Source organism: Lolium perenne, chromosome 4 (genome assembly GCF_019359855.2).
Source record: "Lolium perenne isolate Kyuss_39 chromosome 4, Kyuss_2.0, whole genome shotgun sequence".
NCBI classification, from domain to species: Eukaryota; Viridiplantae; Streptophyta; class Magnoliopsida; order Poales; family Poaceae; genus Lolium; species Lolium perenne.
The window spans coordinates 137,659,201-137,674,258 of record NC_067247.2 but is presented as its reverse complement, the minus strand read 5'-3'; the positions used below and the strand labels follow the sequence as shown (position 1 = coordinate 137,674,258).

At 50.9% G+C, this 15,058-nt stretch overlaps 1 protein-coding gene across 1 annotated transcript; it reads left to right on the top strand.

The window, feature by feature from the left end:
- The first annotated feature begins 640 nt into the window (after nt 1–640).
- Nucleotides 641–1,995, top strand: LOC127294010 (probable carboxylesterase 18). Its single transcript, XM_051323743.2, has one exon. It carries the CDS (start codon nt 840–842, stop codon nt 1,857–1,859), a length of 1,020 nt encoding a protein of 339 aa, XP_051179703.1. The 5' UTR covers nt 641–839; the 3' UTR covers nt 1,860–1,995.
- Nucleotides 1,996–15,058: the final 13,063 nt, after the last annotated feature.

The window sequence follows — 15,058 nt, the reverse complement described above, 5'->3', positions numbered from 1 at the left end:
TGCTGACTTTGCCGTGCATGGTTTCATTGCCGTGCGTTGCGCTCAGACCTTACCGTGCGAAGTCTCTTTGGCGTGCGTGCTGCTTGCTGCGCACGACAATGATTTGAGACACGGCAATGGCATTTTTTTTCCGTAGTGCTAATGCCGCTGTGCAGTTTACAAAGGTTGAGGAGCAATATATTGCGAAGAAAAGACATATTAAACCTAACTTCACAATCTTTTATAACTCTATTTTTCTTATAAGCTATGTTTACTTGGTGCTTTTGTGTTTTTTTTTTTTTTTTTTTTTTTTTAGAGAAAGTGCTTTTGTGGTTTCTCACAAGCCAATGAACACAATAATGTTCAATCGTGAAACATAGCAGCAACCTGAGAGAAAATCATGATGACCGATAAACTGGCCTTCAATGTTTGATAGGCATACCATTCTCCATTTGAGTGCTGTGAGAGCCCATAAAAGGCATGATTTGGACGATATTTGAAATTCGTAAGGTGGTTTGCTCTATAAAAAACATAGAGAGGTGGTTTTTGGTTTGCTACCTGATGCATAATTCGTTTATGCTACGAGAATGTACTTAAAAAAATTCAGCAACCTAAATTAAATTATTTCTAAACAATTTAATATCGTGCTATAGTTGCTGCAATGCTGCCTTTGTACCTGCCCAGACAACAAGACACCTAACCTAGCATAAGTAATTTGGCAGTAGGAAAAGCAGTGCTGACGAGAGCGATAACCCACTTTCTCAACTCTCCAGCCTCCGCACGACACGACTACCCGACCACTACACACACCGGATTAAACCACGCCGCAAAGAACTCGAGAGACCGACGACGGCACGACAATGGCAGAGGAGCCTCCGCCGCGGAGTAAGCCGAAGCCGCCGATGTCGCGTATCATGCGCCTAACCCTCAGGGTCGTGGACTACGTATCCGACGCCACCCGCCGCGCCGACGGCACCGTCAACCGCCGCGTGCTCTCCCTGCTGGACCCTCGCGTCCCGGCCTTCTCCTCCCCGTGCCGCGGCGTCGCCTCCCGGGACGTCGTCATCGACCCGGCCATCCGCCTCCGCGCCCGCCTCTTCCACCCGGCCGCCAGACCAGCCGACAGCGCCGCGCCTCTCCCCGTGATCGTCTTCTTCCACGGCGGCGGGTTCGCGTTCCTCTCCAATGCATCCCTGGCCTACGACGCCGTGTGCCGCCGCATCGCGCGGTACGCCTCGGCTGCGGTGCTCTCCGTAGACTACCGCCGCGCCCCGGAGCACCGCTTCCCGGCGCCCTACGACGACGGCATAGCCACCCTCCGCTTCCTCGACGACCCCAAGAACCACCCCGCCGACGTGCCGCTCGATGCCTCACGCTGCTTCCTCGCCGGGGACAGCGCCGGCGGCAACATCGCGCACCACGTCGCCAGACGCTACGTGGCCGACGTCGCAACGTTCAAGCACGTCCGGCTCGCGGGCCTCATCGCCGTCCAGCCCTTCTTCGGCGGCGAGGAGCGGACGCCAGCCGAGCTCCGCCTCCACGGCGCGCCGATCGTGTCCGTGCCCCGCACCGACTGGATGTGGCGCGCGTTCCTCCCGCACGGCGCCGACCGTTCCCACGAGGCCGCGTGCTGCGCCACCCCTGAGGCAGCCGCAGGCGTAGACTCTCCGGCGTTCCCGCCGGTGCTGCTCGTCATCGGCGGCTACGACCCGCTGCAGGACTGGCAGCGGCGCTACTGCGAGATGCTGATGGGCAGCGGCAAGGACGTGACGGTGCTGGAGTACCCGGACGGCATCCACGCCTTCTTCCTCTTTCCCATGTTCGACGACGCGCGGGACCTCATGACACGCATCGCCGAGTTCGTCGGCGGCGGCCAGTGACTACGACGCCTACTGTAAACATTCTTGTTGTGGTTGGGAAGTTGGGTCTGTTGCGCAGTTTCGTACGTGTTACGACATTTTGGTTTTGGCATGGTTGATTCAGTATATGAAGCGTGTTTGGTGATTGTTAGCTGTACTTCTGGTAAGTTCGGCATGAATCGAGTTGATGTTGGAGTAAAACGTAGATTAGGTACCGTGATGTGACTCTGTGCTCTGTGGTGAATGGTTGATGGGGACGGCAGCAGGCGCCGCCGGTGTAATCGTGTTTCTTTCTTCTAGAATCGCCCTGTTTTTTTTTTTTATTAACTTAGGGTTGAAGGTTTGTGAACGGCGCCGCCGTGCATCGAACCCTATCTCTATTTATAAAAGGATGATGTAAGTTTATCTAAATCTAAATGTATCTAGGCGTTTTTTAGATAAATTTTTGACATTTTTTAATGAACGGAAGGAGTACTAATTTTTCAAAATCTCTTTTATTAATTATCAAAAGACGTAGAATACAAATGCCCATAGGCGAATGAACGAACCAAACATAACAACCAACAATCCAACATGTGAGCCAAGCACAAGGCGAGCCAGATCATGGTGTTCCTTGTTGGATGCACGTTGCTCGTGAATAAAGGAAGCTTCTTCAAGTGTTGACGCTGACTCTTTATTTCATGCAAAATGTGGGTATAGCTCCCTAGGTTTAGCTCCTTCATGGCCTTGATCACCAGCAGACCGTCACTAGCAGCACAAATCCTCGGAAGAAGAAGATCATGCGCTAAGTTATGCCCTTCTCGAGCTGCTAATTAAGGCCTACATTACTTTAGGTTCAGATATCCCCGACACCACCACCGCAGATGCACCTAGGAAATCACCTATGGACGGTCTCGCCACTTCAGGGATCAAGCCCGATTCTTGTTCCATTCAACATTTGCATCCATGTTTACATTTGCCGCTCCAGTCGTAGGAGGAATCCATATGGGGTGTGAGGGGGTAGATGCCCTCGCTTTCTTCTCGACAGATGTAGGTTTGTTCGTTTCCTCGAGCTCATAAAGAAATATATCTATGAAGCAATGCGTGATTAGTGGACTCTCAGACATGCCCTCATGGATCGCCTTGTGTCTTGTGTACCACATCGCCCAACCCATCACACACAAACGTCTGAGCTTATCATGAGGTAAAGAATCAATCACCGCGAATAAGCAGTTCCACGCCTGATTAGATACCAATTCGTTGGGACTCGAAACGCAAAGTGATGTAGCAAGTGTGTTTTCCCCACAAGGATGACTCGAGGGTTTATATCTAAAACAAGAAAGTGATGCCTTGTGTCCCCAACTTCACCAAGTGATTGTCAAACACAAGGCTTTGTATTACAAATAAAAAGAAATTGATAAAAAAATAAACTAAATGCAGGTATAAAAACTAAAAGTAATATGTAAGCTATATAATAGGTAAACTAGATGCAATGCAAAACTAAAAGGTAATGGTGATAGTAGCAATGCAAACTATATGAGATAACTAAATGCAAGAGAGATATATGTTTTTGTATTTTCGGAATAAATGAATGATAAAAATAAAATGAATTGTAAATGCAAACAAAAGATGCTTCTTATGATTAAAAATGGTCCGGATTCATAGTTTGACTTGTCTACTCTCATAGACATGGCAGACTAGAAATAGTTCCAAAACAAGCATAAATATTATTGTAACTTCATAATGCGTCTGATAAGCATTTATATGGGCATCACATTCTATGGTTGAGATGATGCAACACATGCCACTAATACTCCTCTAACGAAAGAATACTCCACAAACTAGATTTAATTTTAAAAAGTATTTCCTTTGCTTCTATGACATGATGTTGAATATCAAATATACTACCTCAATAGATATGAGATCACCTTTGTTGTCACAAGATGAATGTAGTACAATGCCTTCATTTATCCCTAATGAGGTAGCAACAGAAAGTTAAAACCATATATAGTAGATCCTCATTTACTGTCATTATTGAGCTTCTACTACCATGTTACTCAAAGTAATGTATATGTTCCTTCTCTCGCGCCCTGTCATACTAGTTGGATCAAAACTTGTAATCAAGAACATGGTACATAATATATATCTACTAAAGCATAAAACGAAATCTGAAAATTGCAATTTCATATAATCATATCATAAAAACCAACATCCGCCACACAAGATTATAGATATGTGGGCATAATGATGTTGAGTAGATCATATGGCACTAGAACAATGATAGCATGAGAGAGATAGAACAAGATACTTCCACAAAACCCTAGTCTAGGGTTTGACTATTCTCTCTTCACCATGGTGATGATAGAGGTGGTATTGGAGAGGCTGGAGATGCGAGGCGATGGTGTTCCGGTAGCGTTTCCCCTCCAATTTCCGTCGGATCTCCTCTATTTCATGTTTCTATCTTCGTGTTGCGCCGTGCTTCGGGACCGTGAACGCAACTTTATATGTAGATGGTTTTAGGTCAAAATGAGTCCATGGGAAGTAAGATCAACGAAATCAGAGCCGTGGGGTGCTAGGTGGTCCCATGGCTCAACTAGACTATCAGGCGTCACCATGGGCCTCAACACCCTCCAGGTGGGGTCTAGGTGCTCCGGGTCTTCTAATTCCATAAAAACTTTGGTAGAAATAAACCGAGATCCTTTTGAGTTCGCGATGGTCCGTGAAAGTCAAAATTACGGAAAATAAGGTTTTTTCTATCTGCAGAGTTATAATCAAAATAAAAGAGACATTTTAGGAAAATCTCCAAATTCATTCTAAAACATGATTATAACAAAATATATGATGCAAATATGCTGGAATATTGCACAATACACTACAACGAACATTGATGCATTTTACATGCATCAGTGCCCTCGGTTCATGCATGTGGCTCATGTGTTTTGTCATCTCTTCATATTGTCTATGGCCCAAACACATTGTGCCATAGTGAAGTTGATCAACGAGTGTCGCTAGGAATCCTCAGCTCCACATATGCCACACGAGCTTACGAAGGCAATATGTCGTCTATTGAGAACATCTAACGATTGTTCTGCCAACCTCCACAGAAAAATCCTGAGCTTGGCAGGAACCTCGATGTTTCATAGTTTTAACCAGCTCTTCTTCATGCCATGATGATCTGAACTCGCCGATGTTCCGTCAAGCCAGCCCCCCTCTTCTCTCTTGTACATGTCATCATTCTCTTCTCGTGAAGGCACGTCCCAAAAATCAGGACAAGATCGCCTGCTAATTGGTATAGTTTGGATCAGATGCCCAACCATGAGCAAGAAAAAAGTGTCCAATTTTGCTGTATTCCACTGTCGATTACTACCTGTGGTCACATTTAATTGAAGCGGAACAACACTCAGTGCATGCTAGATTTGGCACCCCTCCGCGTCAATTTAATCCGAAAGGAGGGAGTAGTTTGGTTGACGATGTCTGAGACCCATTGCGGTGGCATTCGATGCACAAGTTGTGCAAGCATAAACCTGTTTTTAAAAGGAATGTGGTAGAGGAAGCCCCTACAACGATAATCTGCATGCATGTGGACTTAAACTTGGCTGGATGGGTTCTACAACCCCTTCCCTAATCAAGTGAGCTAGACAAGCATACATCCTCAATCAACCATCTTTGCATATCGAGTTATCGTCACATGCATGAGTATCAACACCTGTATAATTGCGACGAATTAAACCCTTCGCCAGAGATCATCTCCCTTTCCACAATAGCACGCCAAACCATGGATGGGTTTAACTAGAAGGTTTCTACATTATCATAGAAGGCTCATTCACGGCCAAGTTAATTTTATATCAAGTCATCAAGGAACAACTTTTTTCTAATCCAACCATTTCAAACGTTGAGTTCCTCACTATCCCCACCCTTGAAAGGCCTGAGATTCTTGCATTGTTGATTATACAAAAAAAATCATATAAACCTTTCTATTTTATGGAAATAAACATGCACTCCATCTCAAGGATGTTTCGTAAGTGTCTCATTGAGGTTTTGAACATATTTCACCTCTAGTTTCACAAAAAGCCAGAAAAGGTTTCACTGAATGGAAAACATATATGAAACAATGTAAGCATCTTTGTTCCTTCATGAATACATGTATACAACTTATATAAAATTATGTCGAATCTTCATACATTAATAAAACATTTTTTTGTTTCTTCATGAAACAAGAATACGTGGGAAACTCAATCTGAACATTTATGAAACGTCCACAGGGTGGAGCAACGTGTTAATTTCACAAAATTAGAAGGGTCTATATGAAAAAATGTTGGCATGCGAAGTGTAGCACGGATGTTTGAACTATTGATGGAGGTTATAGTGTTGGGATGTCAACATGTCAGGGGTCATTCGTTTTCGCATTTTCATTCGATCTAAACCAATTGTTTTTATCAATATGTTTCTCAAGGAAAATTTTGTACTATTACTACACATCATAGCCAGCTATGCCAAACTATCCGAGATAGGTTAAAAAACGCTTATGTTTGAGAGTAATTTGTGTTTACCTACCTATCGCAAGAAGCTTTACATACCTTCTGAAACTTTTTTGGATCATCCTGAACTCTTAAACCCTTATATGACATGAACCCACATGTATATAGTGTGTCCATATTGTAGTTGCTGCACTCCCTTCTTTCTTTTGCACAATAACAATGGCATCCATCACCACTGCTACCTAAAGGCCGCAACCACATCAAGGTTGAAGAAAATACTTATGTAACACTAGGGTCAAGGAGAGTCCTCCGTCGCTGCTCTTGAAATCTCGGAGGTGGAGAAAGTTGTCGCCACCACCACCACCACTTCAATCATGTTATGGAGGTGGTTGTCGTGCGATGAGGATGAGTTGATGAAAGCGGAATATGAGGAGTACAAAATGTGCTAGGAGAAGGACAATTGACACCGACGGGACTGAGAGATGGAGGATGAGGAATGGTAAGATCAAAAGGCCGGTAAGGAAGATGTGGACGCTTTATGAGTTAGGGGTAGGGGAGGGAGGTAGGAGGAATTGAGATCCTTGGGTTTATGTTTGTATGTACTTTAGTGGATTTGACCATTGGCTAGAAATTACATGTTATTCAGGACAGTTGAAGAAAAACAAGGTTGGGCGGTCTAAGAAACAGTCACAAATATATTTTAGTATTTTATTGTGAAAGAAAAGTTACGGGAAATTATCATCCCTGAAGTTTTTTCTAGAACAGTACATCTATAGAAATTAGCTTGGGTTTTATTTGATGATGAGTGAACACCTAATGATCATATGTATACTTCTTTTTTTGACATGATGATCATATGCATATGCTTACCACATCTGCAAAATTAGGTTTAAGCGAAAGTGTGTGTGCCATCTTCAACACATAAAGTACACTCACTCCGATTCGGTTGCAAATTCTTCCTTTTTTTGCGGGGTCGGAAATAAACTCATCTTACTCCGCTGGCCGCTGCTTCTACTCGTATCTCCGATTCTACCTTGGTGTCGGATTGCTCTGCGCGCACGTCCGGCCGGGCTGTAATAACGTAGTTATCATGTTTCCAATGCCGATTCCAGACCCGTTTCGGATTGTTCTACGTGCAAGTCCAGGGCTATATATACTGCGTGCTGACCAGCGTCAACAGCATCAAAAATTCGAACCCATCATCGGCTGACTGGCAGAAGTAATACGCCGGCATTGAAGCACTTCTTCCATGTCGTCGCGGAAAAGGTTCTCGCTGCCGGTGCTGCTCGTATTCCTCCTCGCGTTATTGTTCCTCGCCGGCGCAACCGACACGCTTCATCGGAAGGACCATAATAGCCTGTCAGCAGCATCCGGCGCGATCTCGCGTAAACTGCTACGCGTAGTCCATGGAGCGAAACAAGCCAAGAAGCAGCCATCGGACGGCGAAGCTTTGCCGAGGGGCATCGTGCACGGCACGTCCAACCTCGAGATGGTATCCATGGTCGGCGACCCTGAGCAGAAGCACAGCGGCGGGAAGAGCCTCCTGGCGATCCCGGTGGGCATCAAGAACAAGGCCGCCGTCGACAAGCTCGTCTCCAAGTTCCCGGCGGACAGATTCACGCTGATGGTCTTCCACTACGACGGCGCCGGGGAGGAGCAGTGGGATGACCTCGAGTGGTCGCGCCGCGCGGTGCATGTGTCGGCGCGCGGCCAGACCAAGTGGTGGTTCGCCAAGCGGTTCCTGCACCCCGACATTGTTGCCGAGTACGACTACGTCTTCCTGTGGGACGAGGACGTCGAGGTGGACGCCTTCGACCCTGTCCGGTACCTCGACATCGTCAAGAGAGAAGGGCTCGAGGTATCTCAGCCGGCACTCGACCGCCGGTCCGAGATCCACCATGGCATCACGGCGCGTGCACTGCTGAGGCCTGGCATCCAAGGAGGGGCGACGTGCACCGGAGGTTCTATAAGGCGGCTTCGGCCTTGGGAAGAGGAGGGTGCGACGACAGCAGCACGGGGCCGCCGTGTGCCGGGTGGGTGGAGATGATGGTGCCGGTCTTCTCCCGGGCGGCGTGGCGCTGCAGCTGGGGCATGGTCCAGAACGACCTCGTGCACGCCTGGGGCCTCGACTACAAGCTCGGCTACTGCGCGCAGGGCGACAGGACGCTCAAGGTCGGCGTCGTCGACAGCGAGTACGTCCTACACAGGGGAGTCCCTATGCTCGGCGGGACCGAGGGCAAGGCCGCGGCTTTCCGGGCCGCGGTGAGGAGGCGATCGCATGCTGAGATGCAGATTTTCGACAGGAGATGGAAGGAAGCTGCAACCAACGACGCGTCATGGACAGACCCTTACCAGTAGCCAACGACGACAGCTTGTAATCAGTTGCTTCGAACTAGATAGATGATAGGTGTAATGACTTAGTAGTAAGTATATATATTTTTACTGATCTGGATAGTCGTAGGGCCTGTATATGATGGCATATATGAGATCTTCACATGTTCATGTACAACATCACAAATTTGTGCTATATGAGGTCTTTACATTCTCTTCGCCTTTTTCAACAAAAATGGTTTGCAGAATAATGCAAAGGATGTGTACTGAAATGTTCTCAAGTACATTAAAACACAAGGAACTATCTGCAAGAAACAATGCACTAGAGACCTAGATTATGCTTGCTCAATCAATTTTCTAATGTCTCCAAGCAACGCGCCTCAGCTCTGCAGTTTGGCGAGGGATTACAGATCAAAATGTTTGTATAACAAATTAACAATATAAGAACCACAAATTTGGCAAAACGTAGGTGGACAGGATCTCAAAAGTGAAACGGTCCATCATTTGTTTCTTACATGCCCCTTTGCTACTATTATTTGGCGGATGATTTACTTTGCTTATAATATTCCGCCACCAACTAGTATTAATAATATGTTTGGGAACTGGTTGTATGGAGTTCCGAAGAAAGATAAGCAGAAAATTAGGATTGGTATATCTGCTATATGTTGGGCAATATGGAACACTAGAAATGATATGATTTTTAATAATCAAAAGGGTACTAACTTTTTGCAGGTCATTCTTCGAGCTGTGCATTGGATACAGTTATGGGCTTTCCTGCTACCGGAGGAGCAGCGCAAGGATATGGATACTGGTTGCAACAGACTGCTGGTGCTTACTCAGGACTTCTATTACCGGGCTACTGGGTGGCGACACATTAATAGGATAGAGTATGGCTAGCCTATTTAGATGTTTGCTGTTCCGTTGGTTGGTTTATGTGGCAACCATGACGGACCCATGATTGTTTTTCTTTCTTTCGTACTTGTTACTTGATACTTGATACTTTATATGTTTAATAAAAGGCCGTGTGCATCAATTGATGCAGAGGCTGGGGCTGTTGCTCCTTTATCGAAAAAGAACCACAAATTGACAAGATCAATTTTCTGAAATTTGCATTCCCATCGGCGGTTCTGCTCAGTAACCAACTTTGAGTTCTACCAAGTTACTTTATCGAAAAGGCCCCAATGTTGATCACCGCCAGATAGTAGCAGGCAAGAGTTTGCGACCAATGATGAGAACTGGTTTTTTTTCTTTCTTTTGAATTTAGCAACTGTATATTTTTACTGATCCAGATAGGTGTAGTGCTTGTATATGATAGCATGAGATCTTCACATGGTCTTGTGCAGCATCACAAATGTATTTCATGTATAATCTCGTTGCATTCTCTTCGCTTTTGTCAACAAAATGGGAATGTGTACTAAAATGCTGTCAAGTACATTAAAATTTTAAAATAGAAGCGACTATCTGCAAGAAACTATGCACTAGAAACCTAGAATAGACTTGCTCAATCAACTCTGTAATGTTTGCGAGTAACGCGTCTCAGCTCTGCAGTTTGGCGGTGGATTACAGATAAAATTAAATGTTTGTATAACAATATTAATTGGCGTCTCAGCTCTGCAGTTTGGCGGAGGAGCTTGGGGGTTCCTTCAAACCTGGCTGGCGTCGGAGGTTTGCTCCTGGGGGAAAGGGGTCTGCTTTTCCGGCGGCGGGGGCGCGGCGCTTCGAGAGACTGGGGGATTCCTCGTGGCGTGGCCCGGGGCATCGGCGGGCGGCGTCCGTCCCTCTGGTGGCGGTGCCGGAGGGCGGGGCGGAGCCTCCTGGGTGGCCGTCGGCAGGGGAGCGGCGGCGGCCGGCCTCTGTGCCCTCCGCTCAGGGAGAGGCAGGGTGCGAGCCTGGGCAGGCCGGTTCGGTGGTGGGCCTCCTGGGGTTGGGCTCACCTGGGCTGGGCCTGGTCGGGGAAGCTCGGTGTCGCAGGAGTGGAGAGCATGTGGTGTCTGTTGGGCCGGGGCTGGTAAGTTGCCCTACTGGCATGGAAGGGGGCCTGCTTTCGGCCCACAGGTGGCTGTGGCTTCCTCGCGGTGTGACCGATCCTGCTTTAGGGTTCCCTGCTCGGGGCGAAGAGGTGCGGCGGCGTAAGTTGCGCAATCTCTTCCGCACTCTCACTAGACTTTCTCCTCCCACTCCTCTCACACGGTCTTTTGCTGAGGTTGCGTCCATGAGCAATTTCGACGGGAGAAACAAGAGGAGGCTGGAGACGGGGGAGGGCGGCGACGGGAGGCGCTCGGAGCTGGGAGGTGGTGGGCAGGGCGACGGTGGCGGTCGGTGGAGGGAGCGTGGCGGCGGCAGCTCGCGTCAGCAGGACTTTGGTGGAGGTTCGGGCGGCGGCTACCGCCAGGACGGTGGTTTCGGTGGGTATCGGCAGGACCATGGTGGTCGGAGGCAGGAGCTGGGTGGCGGTGGTGGTGGGGGCCACCGCCAAGACCAGAACTTTGGGGCCGGTGGCTCCTTTCGCCAGGACTCCGGCGGGGGCGGGGGCGGCTCCTACCGCCAGGAGGCTCACGGTGGGGGTGGCCATGGCCAGGGGGCGCCCAATGGCGAGGACATCTGGGGCCCGCCGCCACCGTGGTGGAAGGCGCAGCAGCGGAGGGAAGAGAAACAGCGGCGGCGGGCGGATGAGTCGCGTGCGCGCAACCCTGCGCCGGTCGCTGGAGCTGCGGCGGAGGCGCCGCCGGCAGGTCATGTGCAAGCCGCGGGAGGATCTGGGGGCCCTTCAGCGCAGATTCAAGCAAAGCCCAAAGGGAAGGGCGGCGCGGCCGGTGCTGCTGCCATGGCTGGGGCAGAGTGCTTCAAGTGCGGCAGGGCCGGTCACTTCCAGGCGAGCTGTATCTTTGAGCCACTCAGGCCTTTGTGCAGCGGCGAGGGACACGCCTCGGCCAACTGTCCGACCAGGGGTAAAACCATCAGGCTCCAATCCATGGGGCATGCGATCCGCGGGGGCGGCTTTTTCGCGATTGAGGTTGAGCCGCTGCCGGAGCAAGAGACGGGGGATGATTTCTCAGCTATCATCAAGTTCAACACTCCCCCTCTCTCGGCCGTGCAGTTGGATGCGGAGCTCAAAGACTTGGTGGATGATCGTTGGGACTGGAAGGTTTGCCGGGTGTCGGAGACTGAGTTCACGGTGGTCTTTCCATCGCAGGCTACTCTTAGGATGGGTTCTCGCAGGGGCAAACTGTCCCTCCCGCTGAGCAAAGTGGAGGTGGACATCCGCGAGGCGTTCCTAGACCCAAAACCCTCTATGGTCTTCCCTTCAACTTGGGTGCAGTTGACTGGTCTGCCGCCCATTATGATTGAGGCTGAGAGGCTCATGGCGGCCATGATCATGGTGGGCAGGCCGCTTGAGGTGGATGCGCTTTCCTTGAGGAAGTTCCGTACGGAGCCAGTGCGTATGCGGTTCCAATGCCGCTTCCCGGAGAAGATCAAGGGTTCGGTCCAGCTGACGGTGAATGGGGAGACGTTTGCGATTGGGGTCAAGGTGGAGCCGGGGGTCCGTGGTGCTGGGGCGGGAGGTGGGGATCCTCCTCGCCCTCCGTCGGATGGGGATGATAACCAAGATGACGACGATGATGAGTACGATGACTTGTCTCCTTCGGAGGATGAGTGGACGAGGCTGGGCAAGAAGGACAAGGATAAGCAAGCGAGCAAAGAGCAGCAGCAGCAGGGCACCTACAAGGGCAAGGAGCAGCGTGGCCAGCCAGGGGGCTAGTGCGCCGCTTGGGGATGGGGCCTTTGGACGCGAGAAGTTTCCCAGGATTCCCTTTGATCAGTATGGCTCTAACATTATCATTGATGGGGTGCTGCAGCCAGCGATTTCGGCGCTGCGTGGGAGCGGCCGGCAGGGGCTAGACCTCTCTCCGCTTGGTGGGGCTGCGGAGCTCTCTTTAGACGAGGATTCACAGCTCACGGACTCTGCTTGTGAGGTGGCTCCGGAGCTGCAGAGTCGAGAGGTGGTGGAGATGGTTCCGGTGGGGGTTGGCGGGCCCGGTGGGGTGGAGGCTGCTGCGGCGGAAGGCCAGGACCTGGTGACCCAAGCCGGCAAGGCGCAGGCCCCTGCCCTGGGTGTTGTGGACCGGTCGCCTGATGGGGAGGGGACGAAGAAGACGGCGACGTACTCCAGGGCTAAGGGGAAGCTCAGGAAGGGGCCGACCTTGGTCCGGAAGAGCGCAAGGAACAAGGGCGCAGGCGTGGGAGGGACGGCTTTGGAGAAGGCCCAGCGCCTCGCCAAGGAGAAGAACCTGGAGGAGGCAGACGTCGCGCAGGATGAAGTTACGTTCTCGGCTTTTGGTGCTCTGTCAGACGCGCATATGTCGGGTGTGCTTGCGGATAGTTGTGTGGTTTTCACGCCTAGCTGTGGGACGCCGAGCGAGGCGATCTCTCTTCTTCGGGCCAAGGAAGCGGCCCAAGCAGAGCTCGCGGCCAAGGCGGCCCGTCTTGAGCAGGAGGAGCGTTGCGCGGCAGCTAGGGAAGCTGTCGCGGTGTCACCGTCAGGGGGGCCTGGGAACCCTGAGGCGGTGGAGAAGAGTGGCCAGGCCGACGGAGAGGGGTCTCCTTTCAGGCGGCGGCCAGTTATTGGGGAGGCGGGGGCCTCCACATCTCGAAGTAAGCCGAAGCCCAAGCGGGCATATCGGTCTATGCTGTCGGCCCGGAAGGGGCAATCTAAGCGTGTGGGGACCAAATGAAAGGCCTTATCTACAATATCTGGGGCTTCGGGGCTAGCGGCCGGCGCTCCCAGCTAAAAGATTACGCTAGACGGGACCGGGTGGACTTCCTGGGTCTCCAAGAGACTATCAAGGCAGATTTTTCTGCTCCAGAACTTCGGAGTCTGGAGTTTGGCGGGCAATTCAATTGGAATTGGCTCCCGGCCAATGGGCGCTCGGGGGGCCTATTGCTGGGGTTCCGAGATGAGTGCTTCGAAGTCGGTGAATGGAGGAAGGGTTCCTTCTTCGTGAGTGCGCTGGTTCTGCACCGCCAACGTAACTTGAAGTGGTGGTGCATTCTAGTGTACGGCCCGGCAGACCATAGTAGGACAGCCGAGTTCCTGGGAGAGCTAGAGCGGGAGGTCCTGGCCTGCAGGTTCCCGGTGGTTGTGGCGGGGGACTTCAACCTCATACGGGATGCTAGAGATAAGAATAACGCGAATCTGGACTGGCCAAGGATTCATAGTTTCAATGATGCGATTGCGGCCATGTCCCTTCGCGAGGTGGCGCGTGTAGGGGCACGGTATACGTGGACCAATAAGCAACTAAACCCGGTTCGCTGTGTGTTGGACAGAGTGTTTGTGTCGCCGGCCTGGGAGGCCAGCTTCCCGCTCTGCACCCTCACGGCCATTACTCGGATTGGGTCCGATCACACCCCACTGCTTCTTTGTAGCGGGGATGCCACTGTCAGTAGACCTTCCAGGTTTATGTTCCAGACGTGGTGGTTTGAGGTGCCGGACTTTGTGGGAACAGTTCGGGGTAAGCTCAAGGGGTTCCTTGCTAACCTGGGACCGCAGCGAGGTAGTGTCGATGCCTGGCTGTCGGTGGCAAGGAGTCTTAGACAGTTTCTTCGGGGCTGGGGGGCCAATTTGGGTAAGGCGAAACGTGAGTTCAGGGGTGCCCTCATGGCCCAGGTAGTGGAACTCGATCGGCTGGCTGATTCGGTTGGTTTAGATGAGGACGGGTGGGCCCTGAGATATCATCTGGAAGACCAACTCATCCTCGCTGATAAGATTGATGAGGAATACTGGCGTCAGAGGAGTCGCACGCAGTGGATGCTCCAGGGGGACGCATGCACGACTTACTTCCATGCCATTGCCAATGGTAGGCGGCGGAAGTGTGGTATTCCGCGGCTCGTTTCGGATGTGGGCGAAATCTCGGAACAAAAGGACCTTCTGGCCCATGTTTATGACTTCTACCGCCAGTTGATGGGGACAGTTGGCGAAACCCGTCTGCTGGGGCTTGGTCCCAACCTGTGGCCGGCGGCTAAGCGTGTCTCCAGGGAGGAGAACGAGGGGCTGGAGCGGGCCTTCTCGGCTGAGGACCTGGAGGAAGTGCTTCACAGCATGAAGGGGGACACGGCGCCGGGACCGGATGGGCTCCCGGTTGCCTTTTACAAGAGATTCTGGCCCATCTTGAAAGGGCCTATCCTCCAATTGCTCAACGACTTTGCCCTTGGGAGGGTAGAGATCTCCCGCCTTAATTTTGGCATCCTTTCGCTCATTCCTAAGGTGGCGGGGGCGGACTCCATTAAACAATTCCGTCCTATTGCGCTTATCAACGTTATCTTCAAGTTTATTGCTAAAGCTTATGCGATTAGACTTGCTCCTCTGGCGCATAGGACTATTGATCGTAGTCAGACGGCTTTCATTAAAGGGCGTGCGCTACACGAGGGTGTCCT

Excerpts from the sequence above, each read along its gene's own strand:
- LOC127294010 (XM_051323743.2), top strand. The coding sequence starts at position 840 with ATGGCAGAGGAGCCTCCGCCGCGGAGTAAGCCGAAGCCGCCGATGTCG.